This window comes from Sus scrofa, chromosome 9 (genome assembly GCF_000003025.6).
Source record: "Sus scrofa isolate TJ Tabasco breed Duroc chromosome 9, Sscrofa11.1, whole genome shotgun sequence".
In the NCBI taxonomy this organism is placed as follows: domain Eukaryota; kingdom Metazoa; phylum Chordata; class Mammalia; order Artiodactyla; family Suidae; genus Sus; species Sus scrofa.
This window is the reverse complement of record NC_010451.4, coordinates 31,138,472-31,153,153: the sequence shown is the minus strand read 5'-3', so window position 1 is coordinate 31,153,153 and position 14,682 is coordinate 31,138,472. Positions and strand designations below refer to the sequence as shown.

At 34.1% G+C, this 14,682-nt stretch overlaps 1 protein-coding gene across 2 annotated transcripts in view; it reads right to left on the bottom strand.

Annotated features, from left to right (window-relative positions):
• CNTN5 (contactin 5) overlaps positions 1–14,682 on the bottom strand; it is a 1,210,258-nt gene that overhangs the window by 316,707 nt on the left and 878,869 nt on the right. For both annotated transcript variants that reach the window (XM_003129801.6, XM_021102337.1), the window contains exon 8: positions 6,837–7,040. In XM_003129801.6, coding sequence (XP_003129849.3) covers positions 6,837–7,040 — 204 coding nt within the window. The remainder of the gene's footprint in view (positions 1–6,836; positions 7,041–14,682) is intronic.

Genomic DNA, 14,682 nt, shown 5'->3' with positions numbered 1-14,682 from the left:
GACCTTATAGGGTCAAACATTCTCTAGCCTGATGTGAAGGAGGAGCTAGTGATGTAAACCTGACATCTACTCAAAGAATGAGGAAGAAGGTAGTCTTTTTCCCTCGCAACTGCCTTTGATTATAAAATTCTAGCCCACTTAATTCTCAGGGCAGACCCACCTTGCTTGACCACTTGTATTCCTCACAAGTGTCCTATGTTAATAAATCTACATCTTGCCTATCACTGAGCCTCTTGCTGAATTCTTTCTGTGCTGAGACACAAAGAACCTGAGCCTCAGTACATCCTGGTACCAGGTGAGTGAATCTAATTAAAAGAATATGGGTTCAAGTCCAAATGTGAGGTGTATGGTTTCAGAACATGGACCCATTTTAATTGATGCTTATTCCATCAAAGTTTGTTATTTCTGATTCAATGACTAAGATCTTGGACACTGAATTACAAGCAGAACACTGTTTAGCAGCCTATTCTCTGGAATTGGGGGTGGGGGGGGCGTAAGAACTCTGATATGTAGACTTTGCTAGTTTTCATGTTGTAGATGCTCCCATCATGGTTGATCTCAAGCTACCAGGAAGTGAAGAGATGCACATAATCAACTCTTACAAGCAGGAAGAAGCTAGCTCCAACACACTGCTAAAATAGCCATGACTATTGCACTAGATAAGTAAGAAAAACAAATTGCTTCAGACTCCTGTTTGGTCTTTGTATAAGTTTTCTGAAACAAAATTTCATAAACTCTATAGTTTAAGCTGGCACACATTTATTCTCTTACAATTCTGCAGATCAGAAGTTCAAAATTAGTTTCCTTTGGCCTAAATCAAGGTGGCCTCCCTTGAGGGCAAGGCCACCCTCCCACTGGAAGCTCTAGAGAAAATCCATTTCCCTGCCTTTTCCAACTTCTGGAGCTGCATTCCTTGCATTCCTCAGCACATGGCCTCTTCTTCCATCTCCAAAGTACATCATCACTTTAATCTCTACTTCTGTCATCGCTTCTTCTTGCTTTCTCCTCCTGTGTAGTCAAACATCCCTCTGCCTCCCTCTTATCAGGACTCTTGTGACTACATTCATTCCTCAAACCTATCCCATCCCACACTCCTGCTCTGTGGAATAAATTTCAAATAAATTACCTACAAGCAAATTTTGTTTCAAGCTTTGCTTGAAGAGCACCTAAGCCCAGACAATATATTCTATAACAGTTTATAAAGTAAAATTGTATTTGTACTTGAAGGGAAATAATTTGTCTATGTATAGAGCCTCTGCTATTTTTTAGAAAGGTCTACTTTCTTTCAGAGAGGTATAAAAACACAATGTTCTGAAATTATTTTTATAGCTAACTCTATGGTCACAGCAGATTAAATGCAATTTTTATATTCAAACCCCTGCAGAGGTGTTTGCCAAGTTTGCAGAAATATCCATTATAAGGCCTGTCTCTGCACTGAGAGGTTTGTAAAACTCAGCAGGAATTGTAGCCGACTATAGTGCAAAAAATGGATTCATCCACAATCATATTCTATTTTTATTTTAAGACTAAGTGTTTAATATACGCCACCTACTTCAGAAAACATTCAAGAATATGCCCTTTCTTGTGAACAAACTTTTCAATTATTTTTTGAAGAGAGAGCAAATAGTAATATAAAAGTTTTTTTGAATTAAAAAGCATTCTAGTCTAATTTATGCCTTTTTGGAATAATATTACAATTTTCCCAGAGTTCCCTTGTGCTGCAGTGGGTTAAGGATCCAGCATTGTCCCCGTAGTGGCTCAGATTGTTGCTGTGGCACAGGTTCAATTCCTGGCCCAAGGATTTCCATATGCCACAGGCATGGCCAAAAAATAAGAACATAAAAATAATAATAATACCATTTCCTTTTTTAATATATTATCTTGGCATGAATTATGTAAACATTCTGTAAGCTCAGTAATTTTTAATAGAAACTGTTTATCTAGTATTGCATATAAAAGTTAAGTCTGGGAAACTTGTATGCTTTTGTCCATTCTCCTGTCTGTACAATTTGTTCTCTACTGAGATTGTGTGGGATCGCCTGGGAGAGGAGGGTCAGCTCCTCTTTGATGTGAGGGCAGTAACTGGCCATCAGGCTGTGCCATCCCTATGCCAGAACAAGAAGCTTTTACATGGTATGCTACTATTTACATTTAACTTTCCATGGACAGTTTGCTCATGTTGTTAAGAGACAAGCCCTCTAGTCTTTGTATATAAGGATAGGGAAAAATGTATTCCAGTATTACACTGAAACAGATGTTCAACATACAGACCTTCAGTCCCTCTTTGTTTGGCCACATTTCTCATGGCCACCATTAGCTAACTTTGATTTCTGAGCTTGATTAGGCTTCCACTGGGCACATGGTTATTAGCCCCTTATTTAGCTCCATTAAACTTTACTCTAGGTTTTAGTTACTCTGCCTGTTTAGTCCTTAAACTCACATCCTCATTCTCCCAGAAATATATCAAAATGTCTCATTTTTTAGTGAAATGCTTCCTCTCTTCATTGATGATACGAATTTCCTCTTACAGGGTCTCACAAGGGAGATAGGTGACAAATTCCTGTCATAGGTTCTCACAAGGGAGACAGGTGAAACCCAGTCCATCATCTTGAGCAGCATGCCCATCTCTCCTTGCTTATATATTCATTTCCTTTGGCTTCCTGGACATGACACTTCTATTTGTCCTATTATCACTGACTTCTCCATCTCATCATCTTGTGTAGGGTTTACATTCTTTACCTTTCCAGTGTGATTTGGACTACTCAAGACTTGGTCCTAAGCTCACTTCTTTTCATTTTCTACTTATTTCGTGGACTTTCTTAACTACAACAATAGTTTCATTTATCATTTGCATTGTGATGACTCATGTTCATATTTCAACACTTATTGAAACTATGAATTGTACTTGTAGAGGAAAATTTTAAGAGAAGTCACATCCAAAATGTATCACAATATTATTTTCCTTGTTATAGTCAATTTAAAATTTCACCTTATGAAAACATCTAGTATAGTATGCATATCTACAAATTGGTTAAAAGCCTGCAACAATGTGGTACTGAATGATAATTGTATACTAATAATTTATAAGCATCCACTAATTTTCAGCTTTTAAAGTTAGTCTCTGGGAAAGTGGAGAAGACTTGGTTGCACTTGCATGAGAGAATGTCTGAATAAAAGTGGCAGATGAAAGAAGACATGAAAGAAAGAAATGTAAAGGAGAAAGTAGGAATGAAATTATCTTCATTTTATATAATAAGAAGCCAAGAATTATTTTAAGAGTTAAAAGGACAGTAGAGATTTAAGTACATAGTCAAAGCTAAAACAAAAACAACAGAAAACTATTATATAAATTTACAAGGGAGAATAGAAGAAGCATATGTATATCATATGAGAGAGTCAAGAGTTATTATCCAAACTTGATTAAACAAGAAGCGCAGGTATTCCCTGTAGTACCTAAGAACCTTGTGGAGAAAAATAGAAGTTAAAAAATTGGCTCTAAGGGGAATTTCCGTCGTGGCGCGGTGGGAATGAATCCAACTAGTACCCATGAGGACAGCGGTTAGATCCCTGGCCTCGCTCAGTGGGCCAAGGATCCGGCCTTGCGTTAGTTGCGGTGTAGGTCACAGATGCGGCTCAGGCCCCACATTACTATGGCTGTGGAATAGGCTGGCAGCTGCAGCTCTGATTTGACCCCTAACTTAGGAACTTCCATTGACCATGGGGCAGCTCTAAAAAAAGTTTGCTTTAGGGAGTGAAATTGGCTACAAAAGGATGGTATGTGGGTTTGCTTTTTTTCCTCTCTTATCAGCACTTATAAACCATTACATTTCTTTGATGAGGGTGTATTACTAATAAGTAAACATTAGTAGACCAAAAAAATCACCAAGATAACAAAAACCTTAGGTCATTTACAGAAGGAGAAATGTGAATTTTCTGACTTCTCTTACAAAATCTTAAAAAAGATTGTCACTGAATGGTGGGATTGAAATTTTGCAGATGTTTTACATTTGTTTCTCTCTAACTTAAACGTTAACTTTAAAATAACAGTTTTATTTTACTTGTTTGTATTGCTTTATTGAGCTTTTCATACAGTACTGCTCAAGTAATGATTTTTTAAAAATATAGATGTTTGTAAAAGAACAGAAGAGTCAATAATTTCAACTGCTTCAGTAAATTTAATGAATATGATGACTACAAACTATTTACTAGTTTAATGACCTCATAGTGGTTAAATAAGAAATAACGACCAACAGAATAACGTTCTGAAAAGGGCAGAGGGAATGACAATCAACAGTCAAGGATAAAGGAACTGGTTTTAATAGGAAGAGAGACACAGAGCTTCTCTTCTGAGATAGAATAAGAAATGAGGATATAATTAGATTTGAATTTTATTAGTAGGAAAATAAATGTATTACTTATATAGTTTTTGTAAAGTAGTGGGGAGAGAAGGGGCTTGTCTCCCCACTACTTTACAAAAACTATTTTGTTTTTGAGAAAAGCAGAGAAGCTTCCAGAAACTTTGGGAGAGTAACAAATTAACCATGTGCAGAAACTTACTAGGCTTGAGAGGCTATACTGAGGTTGGTGCTCACAAATCCACAGCAAGTATAGGTCTCTAGCAGCTCTCAGATTCCCAGGCAGTCACAAAATAAGGGTTTAGTAGCTCACTGGGAGTGGGGTTTTGCCAAACAAGAGCAATGGAATCAGAAGGGCAAAAGTGTTTAAATACCGGCAAAAAAATTGATTATCCTTGAAAGCTTTGACCATGGAAAGTAGAAGGTAAAGTTAATTGATGCATTTGGACCACAAAATAAAAGTACAAGGGACTGTTGAACATGGTACTAAATTTTTAAATCACTAGTATAGGTGACATCAACTTTTGGATCCTGAATTTCACCTGGGTTACTCTCCCTTGCAATGGTCAATATAATGTTTAGGTCTGTTGTGCAAAAAGAATGCAGAAGAGTCTCCTCCACCTCAGATACTATCCAACTGTACAGTATAATTACATACATTGGGAGTGTAAGTGGAACTTGTTATTGGCTAGTCAGCAAAATGTTAGAATTTTCAAACAAAGATGCTTCAAATTCTTAAGGAATTAATGATAAAATACTCAGAAACCTTATGGTAATGGTTTGTAGAGAGTCACCTCAATTCCAAGCTATTAATTAGGTAAGTTTTTAAATTAGAAAAGTTTTAAAAATGCATATCTATTTTTTATTATTCTATTTACCCTATAGTCATTCTCATATAATCTTTAAGTTTGCATAATATATGCACATCATAGCTTTAATTGTAGTAATGGAATGCACAGTGATGATTCAAGTCTCTTTTTCTAATGCAGTCCTCTCATGCATATTAGGATACTACTGCATATTACTACATAGTAATAGTATTAGCTGACATACTGTATATTACTACACAGTAATATGTTATTAGCATACCTACTGCATATTACTACATAGATTTCCCATGGACATCTTATCTCATCATATGCAAAACTGAATTTCTTACATTCATCAATTCCTCAATCTGTTCCTTAATTCTTCATTCATCAATTCCTCAATCTGTCTTAGTTCTTTTCATGAAAAGATTCATTACCCATTCAATAAACGAAGTAAAAGTTCCTCTTACTCCAGAGTGCCATGTTTAATTAGTCATTACATTTTGGTAATTCTACCTTCTTAATATCTGAGGCATATTTTCTACCTTCCAATGCTATTACCACTGCTTTCATTCCATCCCTCCTCATCTCTTGGCTTTAGTTCTAGTAGCCTCTAAATTGGTCTCCTAATTTCCATTCTTGTTTCCCATCTATTCATCCATGCTATGCTATTACTTAGCTCTGTGACCTTTGGCAGGTCTCTTCATTTCTTTAATATTGGCTTCCTCATCTCTGAAATAGATATTGCATTTATACTCTTTACATGACGGGATTATAGGATTATTACAAATATATATATATGAAACTCTGGCTATACATACTGCAGCATATACTCTAAAACTAAGCACATAAAAGACCAGAGTTGAAGTAGATTATTTTTTAAGATTCACAATCTATCAGGATTCTCAAGCTTACTTCTCAATAATTCCTTCATAGATTTTTTATTGCTTGACAGAGCAAGCCACATATCACATATCAACTGTAATATAGCACTTGACTTCTTTAATGTGATGCTTAAGTATAAAAGTCTATAACTACAAATGAGGTATTTAAATTTGAAGATACTTTGAATAGATGGCAATACCTATAATCACAGAATCATCATTTCTGCCTGAACTGCACTTAAAAGTTAAAGTTCCAACTGCTCCTATTATTGGAAAAGTAATAATTACAATTATAACTATACTAAAAGCTGAACATTCAATTTGAAGGTAGCTAAAATTAAAAAAAAAATGGTGAAACGCTTGCAATTCATAAACATATGCTAACAGAAGCACTAAGGAGCAAAAAAGAGAACTGTGGAGTCTTTATTACAGTTCATCTTTTCAGAATCCCTCTCCCTTTCTGGCATCGGTTAATATTTTTCCTCTATATATCATCACTTTCCTATGTCAAAAATATTATTCTAAGGTATGCATAATCTTAGACTAAAAGAGTAGAGTTTCTAAATATGACAAATGCCACTTTATTTTATTTGCACTAGATTTAAGTGCTTAGAACATAAATACATCTTTTTTAAGCCTTTTTTTTATTGAAGTATATATAGTTGATTTACAATACAGTCTTAGCTTCAGATGTACAGCATAGTGATTCGGTATTTCTGAAGATTATACTCACTTAATTTTTCATGTTTGAGGTAACTGACCATTTCAATCCAGGCCACGCAACTTACCATCATTACGTAGAGTGAGTGGTGTTGGAGGACTAAGTACTCGAGCGTTCGTCACTGTGTTTTTCACCAGACAAATATAGCTGCCAACATCTGATGTTTGGACTTTAGAAATATAAAGGTTGCCTGTCTCCTGGGAAATGAACCGCCGGCTGTCTTCCGCCACAAAGGAAGGGAATTCATTAAATACCCAGCTATAGATGATTTCTGAAAATACACAAAATTCAATTGTTGAAACACTTGGATTACTTACTAAAAGTTCAACTCAAACAACAAAGCCTCTACTAAGTGTCCGATGTGTTGCAAGATCACACGTATTTGATTCAGATATCTATATAATTTTGCACTTTATGTTCAAAGAACAGTTGCTCTTCATGATTACAGAAAGATCTGAACTACTTCTTAAGGATGCTTAGCCTTTATCCATTCATCCATGCACCCATTCATTCAATTCCAATTTGTGCTGAGTGTGTATTAGGTGACTGGCACTATGAAAGCATTGAAATTAAAAAGAAGGGAGAGTTTTCTATTCTCAAAGAGCAGCCTAATGGGAGAGATTAACCCAAACTTGTGAAATATGAAACAATGTGGAATAAAGAAATGGAAATTGTATACTCTATTGCAAAGAAGGCATGGAAGAGGGGCACTTAAGCCATCATGTCGACATGATCAGCAAAAACTTCTTCAGTTAAGACATGCCGGAGCTACATTCATTTACTCATTTGTTCAACAAATACTAGTTGAGGATCATGATAGTTCAGGAATTCTCTAAATGAAAAAAGAAGTCTGTGCTCTCATGGAGCTTTCATTATAGTAGAAAGAACAAGAATACACAAACAGATACATATTTGTCAAGTAGTACCAAGTGCTGTGAAGAAAATTTAAGCTTATAAAGAGAGCTAGAGAGCCACAGGGGTGAGAAGGACATGGGGATTTATATTTTAAAAGTGTTCTCTGATTGTTGGGTAGAGCTGAGACAGTGTGAGGACAATGCAGCAACAGGGGGAAAGGGAAGCAGGAGGATATCCATGACCTAAAAGGCCATTTTCAAAATAGCATGAAAAATATAAATGAGTTGAACTAGAAAGGTAGTTAGTGGTAGTGATAGTAATGATGAAGTGGTGAGAAGTGATTGGTTCTTGTAAAAATGTAATAGTAGTGTTGACCAGAATTGCTGGTGGGTTGATCATGAAATGTGAGATTAAAAAAAAAGAGAAAAGTCTCTCTCTTCCCCCTCTACTCTTTCTATCCACCTACCTATCAACCTACCTACCATGGTAATACATTTATCGCTCTGGCTCTGCCCAGTTTCCAATGGGGAGCCTGGCAAATGCCTTTAGTCAGTCTTTTTGAATACTGCAACAGAGACCTGAAGATTATTTATGTACATTGAAAGAAAATGTAACTAACTTCAAAACTTTCCATATGGATTAATTAACTTGAAATAGAACCCTCCCCCGTCTACTACTATTACTATTTAAATTTTAACTTAACTGAACTCACATCCAATATAATAAGTATAATAAAGGTAAATTAATAATATTAATTATTTAATTTTCATGAACATGTGTTTAAGACAGGTGGTGCCACAGGCTGTCAACTGAGAAGGATCAGAAACCTTTTTTATAGATATTATCTTAAGCAGGTGTATCCTATAGAGTCAACTGGTAAACATAAATAATGGCATTTCTTCTGTCCCCAAATCCCCCCACCCCATATCTTCCTCACTTAGTTCAATTCACTGGGACTTCCAGAAGTTGCATAGTCAAATTCTGACCAGATGACTTATGATGGTTTGAATTGAGAGGGTATTTAACTAACTCTTTGAGGTTCAGTTTTCTCATTCAAAGACTGACAGTAACATAACTTTATGTTTTCAAATAAGATAACATAACCAGGAACTTAACTCAAAATAGGTATTTATAAAATATGAAAAATAACATTTCTGTTATCCTCAACCCCACCAAAATTATTAGCTGAGGAGCTCCTTCTATGTGTTTTGTATAAGTATAACGAAAACAGTAGAGAGAATCTAAATGCTGAAATAATTATGGGTGCTTAAATGTTATTTGACCTGTATTCCACAGAAAACTTCAATGACAAATTGAATGCTGATTCTAAGGAAGATTTAGCCGATATTTATCACTTAAAGGAATGTATTATATTCCAGCAGATGCTAGGGAATTTTGAAATGTTATATTGCACTAGCTGATAATTACGTACATATGAACAATTTTTAAAAGTTTCAAATATTTTAACAAATGTTATGAAAAGTAAACTTTCTAAAAAAATTTATTGTGGTATAGTTGACTTACAGTGTTTCAGCTTCAAGTTTACATATAGCAAAGTGAATCGATTATACATATACATAATATCCATTCTTTTTTCCTGTACATTATTACAGAACATTGAGTAGGTCTCACTGTGCTATACAGTAGGTCCCTGTTAGCTATCTGTTTCATATATATTAGTGTATATGTATTAATTCTATCATCCCAATTTAACCTTCCTCCATGGTTTCTCCATTGGTAACCATAAGTTTGTTTTCAAAATCTGTAAGTTTTTTTCTATTTTATAAATAATTTTGTATCATTTTAAATTAAATTCCACATATAAGTGATATCAAATGATATTTGTCTTTCTCTGACTTACTTCACTTAATAGGATAATATCTAAGTCAATCCATCTTGCTGCAAATAGCATTATTTCATTCTTTTTATGGTTGAGTAATGTTCTATTGTATATGTACCTCATCTTTATTCATTCCTCTGTAGATGGACATTTAGGTTGCTTCCATATCTCGGTTATTGCAAACAATGCTGTGATGAACAATGAGATGCATGTATCTTTTCAAATTATTGTTTTCTCTAGGTATATGCCCAGGAGTGGGATTGCTAGGTCACATGGTAGTTCAATATTTAGTCTTTTAAGGACTCTCCATACTGTTCTCCACAGTGGTTGTAACAATTTACATTCCCATGAACAGTGTAGGAGGGTTCCCTTTTCTTTACACCCTCTCTAGCATATGCTGTTTGTAGATTTTTTGATGCTGGCCATTCTGACTGGCGTGAGGTAACACCTCACTGTAGTTTTGATTTGCACTTCTCTAGTAATTAGTGATGTTAATTAAGCATCCTTCCATGTGCCTTTTGGCTATCTGTTCATCTTTGGAGAAGTGTCTATTTAGATCTTCTAACCTTTTTTTTTTTTTATTGGGCTGTTTTTTTTGATATTAAACTGCATGAGATGTTTGCATATTTTGGAGATTAATCCCTTGTCATTTGCTTCATTTGCAAAGATTTTCTCCCATTCTGTGGGATGCCTTTTACTTGTTTGTTTGTTTTTATTTTTAATGGTTTCCTTTGCTTTGCAGAAGCTTTTATGTTTAATTAGGTCCCATTTGTTTATTTTCATTACTTTAGGAGGTGGATCAAAAAAGATATTGCTGAGATTTACATCAGAGGATGTTCTGCCTATATTCTCCTATAGGAGTTTTATAGTATCCAGCCTTATGTTTAGGTCTTTAGTCCATTTTGAGCTTTTTTGTGTGTATGGTGTTAAGAGAATGTTCTAATTTCATTCTTTTACATATAGCTGTTAGGAAAGTAAAATTTCTAACTTTCAGTTAGTCACTAAGTAGACTAAATTTGATATTTCATGAAGAATTTATTAAAAGTATCCATGTAGCTTTACACAAAGAAGACCCACAGAGTACAAGTGAAGTACTTCATTCTCTTCTCACAGTGCTCAACTTGACTCTAAATTCAAGATCTTCTCACATTTAAAAATAGGAGTTCTTATAACTGTTATAATGAGAATTTCATTTGTTGCTCACGCATCAGTCACAGATAATTTTTGATATATTTGAAATTTATTTAAGGTTAGATTTCTGAGGTTATTTCAACTTTTGATTTGTTTTATCAGAACTTTTAGGGAAAAGAAGGTAATGGACAATTATATTAAAGACTATCATTAATTGAAATACTATTTTTTATTATACTAATAGTGTTTGTTGAGTCAATGTCTTATAAAATATTTTTAGAATAGGAAAGAAGTATTTACACAAAATTGGCATTTTCTCAAATTTTACAGGTAAATGAGTATTCTGGGGCTCAAAAACACTTATTTGGTTTTTAAAATAAGTTTCAGTTTTATATAGCATAACATTTCATAATTCCAAGAAGGATACAAAGTAAAAATGGTACACAGTAGGAAAGCTGAAAATCTGAATTTAGATTGGATTTTCTGCCTGTGCCAAAAATGGATATATTGAACTAGGCTAGGTCTCTTTTAAAATTACTGTTTACTTTCTCCTATACGGTTTTTCATTCTCTATCAGCATTTAGTTAAAATCCTTTTCAAATGTTTTGTTACTGTCATAAAAACAAGCATTTGTTATATTTTTAGTATGTCAGAGTCTGAAGATTATAAAATGATTCAGGAAGCTATTAAAATATAGTTGGCTTTGAGGTCATTCTTCAGTCTCACATACCACTTTGTTTTATACCAATTGTGCTTGGCCCTTAAAAATATTTTAATATAAGCTGATACACTGAATATTAACATCTTATTATTCATTTTCAGAAGTGTATTGAGACTAATTGGTTAATTGCACTTTTCCCCATTCTTCTAAGGTTCTTTCTTAATAGTATGTTTAACCAAGACAATTAAAATGTTTTAGAAGTTCTGATATGATTCTTCAGTGAGTACTCCCTGAAGATTCCATGTTAAGTTTCTCTAGTACATTTTTTATACTGTGTGGTAATATGTATTTGGCACATAAGCCCCATGTATTGTGTTTGCTTGAGGTTTTTGTTTCTTATGGGAGAATTGCAATCTTTCTCCCAGAGTCAGCAAGAGCCATTCTAGTTCCCTAGGAAACTAGCCTATTAAAAGCTTGTCTTGGTGCAGATATGATATTATTATTATTTCTTTGCCCATGGTGTTTTTTTAATTAAAATATATATGTCTTTTTCAGCATATCCTTTACAATGTCATGCCAATTTCTGCTATACAGCAAAGTGATTCAGTCATATAATATATATACTCAGGAGTAAGATTGCTGGACCATGTTGTAGTCCTATTTTTAGTTTTCTGAGGAGCCTCCATACTGTTCTTCATAGTGGTTGTACCAATTTACATTCTCAACAACGGTGTAGGACGATTCCCTTTTCTCCACACCCTCTCCAGAATTCTAACTTCCTCTCTCAGGCAGAATTGGGAAGACTTGTCCTTTATATCAACATGACCAGTTATCCTCAAGCTCCTAGATGCTAGGGTCTATTTCCATGACAAATAAATAATCCACCTTGCTGTCCAGATTTCCTCAGGACTTAGAGTGTTACCAGATTTCAGTCAGGATTTTATTTCTGGATTTTAGTTCTTTTTCATTTCTGATAGCTCAGATTTTTTTTTCTTTCCTGCGAGCTTGGCTTTATTTTACTTGAATGTTGTTTTAGTTAACATCTTGAACTTAATTTTATTTATCATTTCTAAATTTGAACTTTAGTATCATTTTGAAATATGGCAAAAGTTTCTAGGTGAGCTCTGTCTATCTATTGTCCTAATTGAATGTCCAGGTTTTATGGCTTTACCTATTGCAGACTTTCATCATAATTGCTATCATTGATTTAGTGCCACAAAACAGACTATCTTCCGTTTGCTTCCCTGACAAATAAGACGATTACTTAAATGATATATTTCCATATCCACAGCGTATAAAAACAGGAATATACACATGAGCAATGATGTTCATGTCTCATAACTGGTGTGCTGTTAATTTTTTTAAAATAGAGAAAAGGGAATGAAACTGCATACGAACTCTCTGAAGTCCTTAAAAACAATTTCAATGACTAATCGTGTGCAATTCAACACTCTTTAATACAACAAGTCAAAAAATAACCATTCTTCTCCCTAATAATGTGTGTACACATCAGAAGCTTTGGGTCAAAAGATTTAGAGAGAACACAATGGATATAGCAATTGATTTGTTCACTACCCAATTAATAATGCAACTCTCCTAGGGAGTCTAGTTACTTTATCCTTGTCGGCTATAAAAAGGAAAACCTAAAAATCACAAGCTTCTCTATTTTTATTATATGCTCAATTTCATGATTTATAGTAAAATTTTCAGCTAATGGGCTACATTTATCAAAACCCTGGTTTTTATCCTTTTCTAGTTATTCCTGTAATGTGAGATTTAATGCTATCTCTGTCAAATAAGTATAATTATAACTTTTTGTTTTTTAAATAGTTTGTTTTGTACTTATAGTTTGATGTATTTCTGCACTTACACTGGATACTGAATAACACAGTATGTGTCATAAGTATTTTAATACTTACTATTTGTCTTGTAATCTTTTTTGTATTTGCAATTCCATTATTCTTTATGACTCTTTTGCCTCTTGTTTTGATAAAGCAATTGATGTAAAGATACTTGAATAGTGGAATCTAGTAAGTTACTGGCTGAAACAGTAAGGCTTTAAAAATTGTCACTATGATTATTTTGTTTATTGAAGTTTGTAGATGATGATGCTAGCTACCATTTTGAGTTTTGGAATAAATGATACCATGAAGGAAATTATAGAAAACTGTATCATTAATTATCCATTGCTACTAAGAAAAAGGAGATACAACCTGAAATTAGAAGGCAGTATTTTTCTACATTGCTGAAGTATACCTGCATTGTGATAGAAAATGTCACTATTGGCCACATTAAAATACTCTTGGTGGGGCAAAGACTAAGTCTACTGTCTTTTTCAGCATATCCTTAAAACCCAACAGGATGCCTGGTATGTTTTTGCTCAATACATATTTGATGAAAAAAAAATGAATAGTTAGAATAAAAATATCTATATATGTATTTTTTTAAATCTTTCTAAATTTTAAGAGTAGATTTTTTCCACATTTTAAAATTCTCATTGCAAAATTTCTAAGATTTATATAAACTTATTTTGGCCTTGAGAATGGGAATCAAAGATCGTGTTTGCAGTTGAGCTAAAAACAGACACTGAGAAATAATGTAGGCAGTTTCCAGAATCTGGATGTACTGTCAATGAACAAGAGAAAAGGTCATTTTCACAAAGTTACTATGAAGTATTTTTGTGGACAGAAGTTGAGGGGACATTAAGTTTTAAGGTAGTTCAACCTCCCTCTCAAGTTAATAGATTCCATATGTGGTCACTCAATTCACCTCTGTTCGAACATGTCACTGACACTGTTGATGAAGCTGATTTGGCAGCTTGAGTTAATAAATGGATCATAGATAAATATTTTGGATGCTTGTTTTAGAATGGAGACTGAGATCAGGACAACTGGGAGTACCAGCAGTAAGTAGTGATACGTATTTGTAGGCAAAGCACTGTTTAAAGTGTTATGGAGATGTAGGGTGGGGCTGGTATAGGAACTAACTTGAGAGGTTCCTATAAGCCACACACTTACACATTTCCCACTTCTCCCAGCCACACATATACACAGTGATTAGAAGGCAACATTGTGAGTGAATAAGACCATGGACTTCGGAATCGTAAAGACATGGCTGTAAGATCTACTGACTGTGTACCTTCAGGTAAACTATTTAGCTTAGTCTTCTCATTTGTAAAGTGCATTTAACGGAAGAAATTGTAGGTTTAATACGATATTGCATGTAAGTTTAGTACAAAGAACTAGATGTAGTTATTACTGCCATTATAATCGTCTTTAGTGTTAAAGGTCTGACACTCAAATAGGTGAACCAGTGGAAAATTACAGCTAATAACTGTCAGAGGAAAAATTCCAAATTGTCTGACTCACTCTAAGCGTATATCTCTTTATATTTTATCATTATATTGTATTGCTTTGTTATATTCTA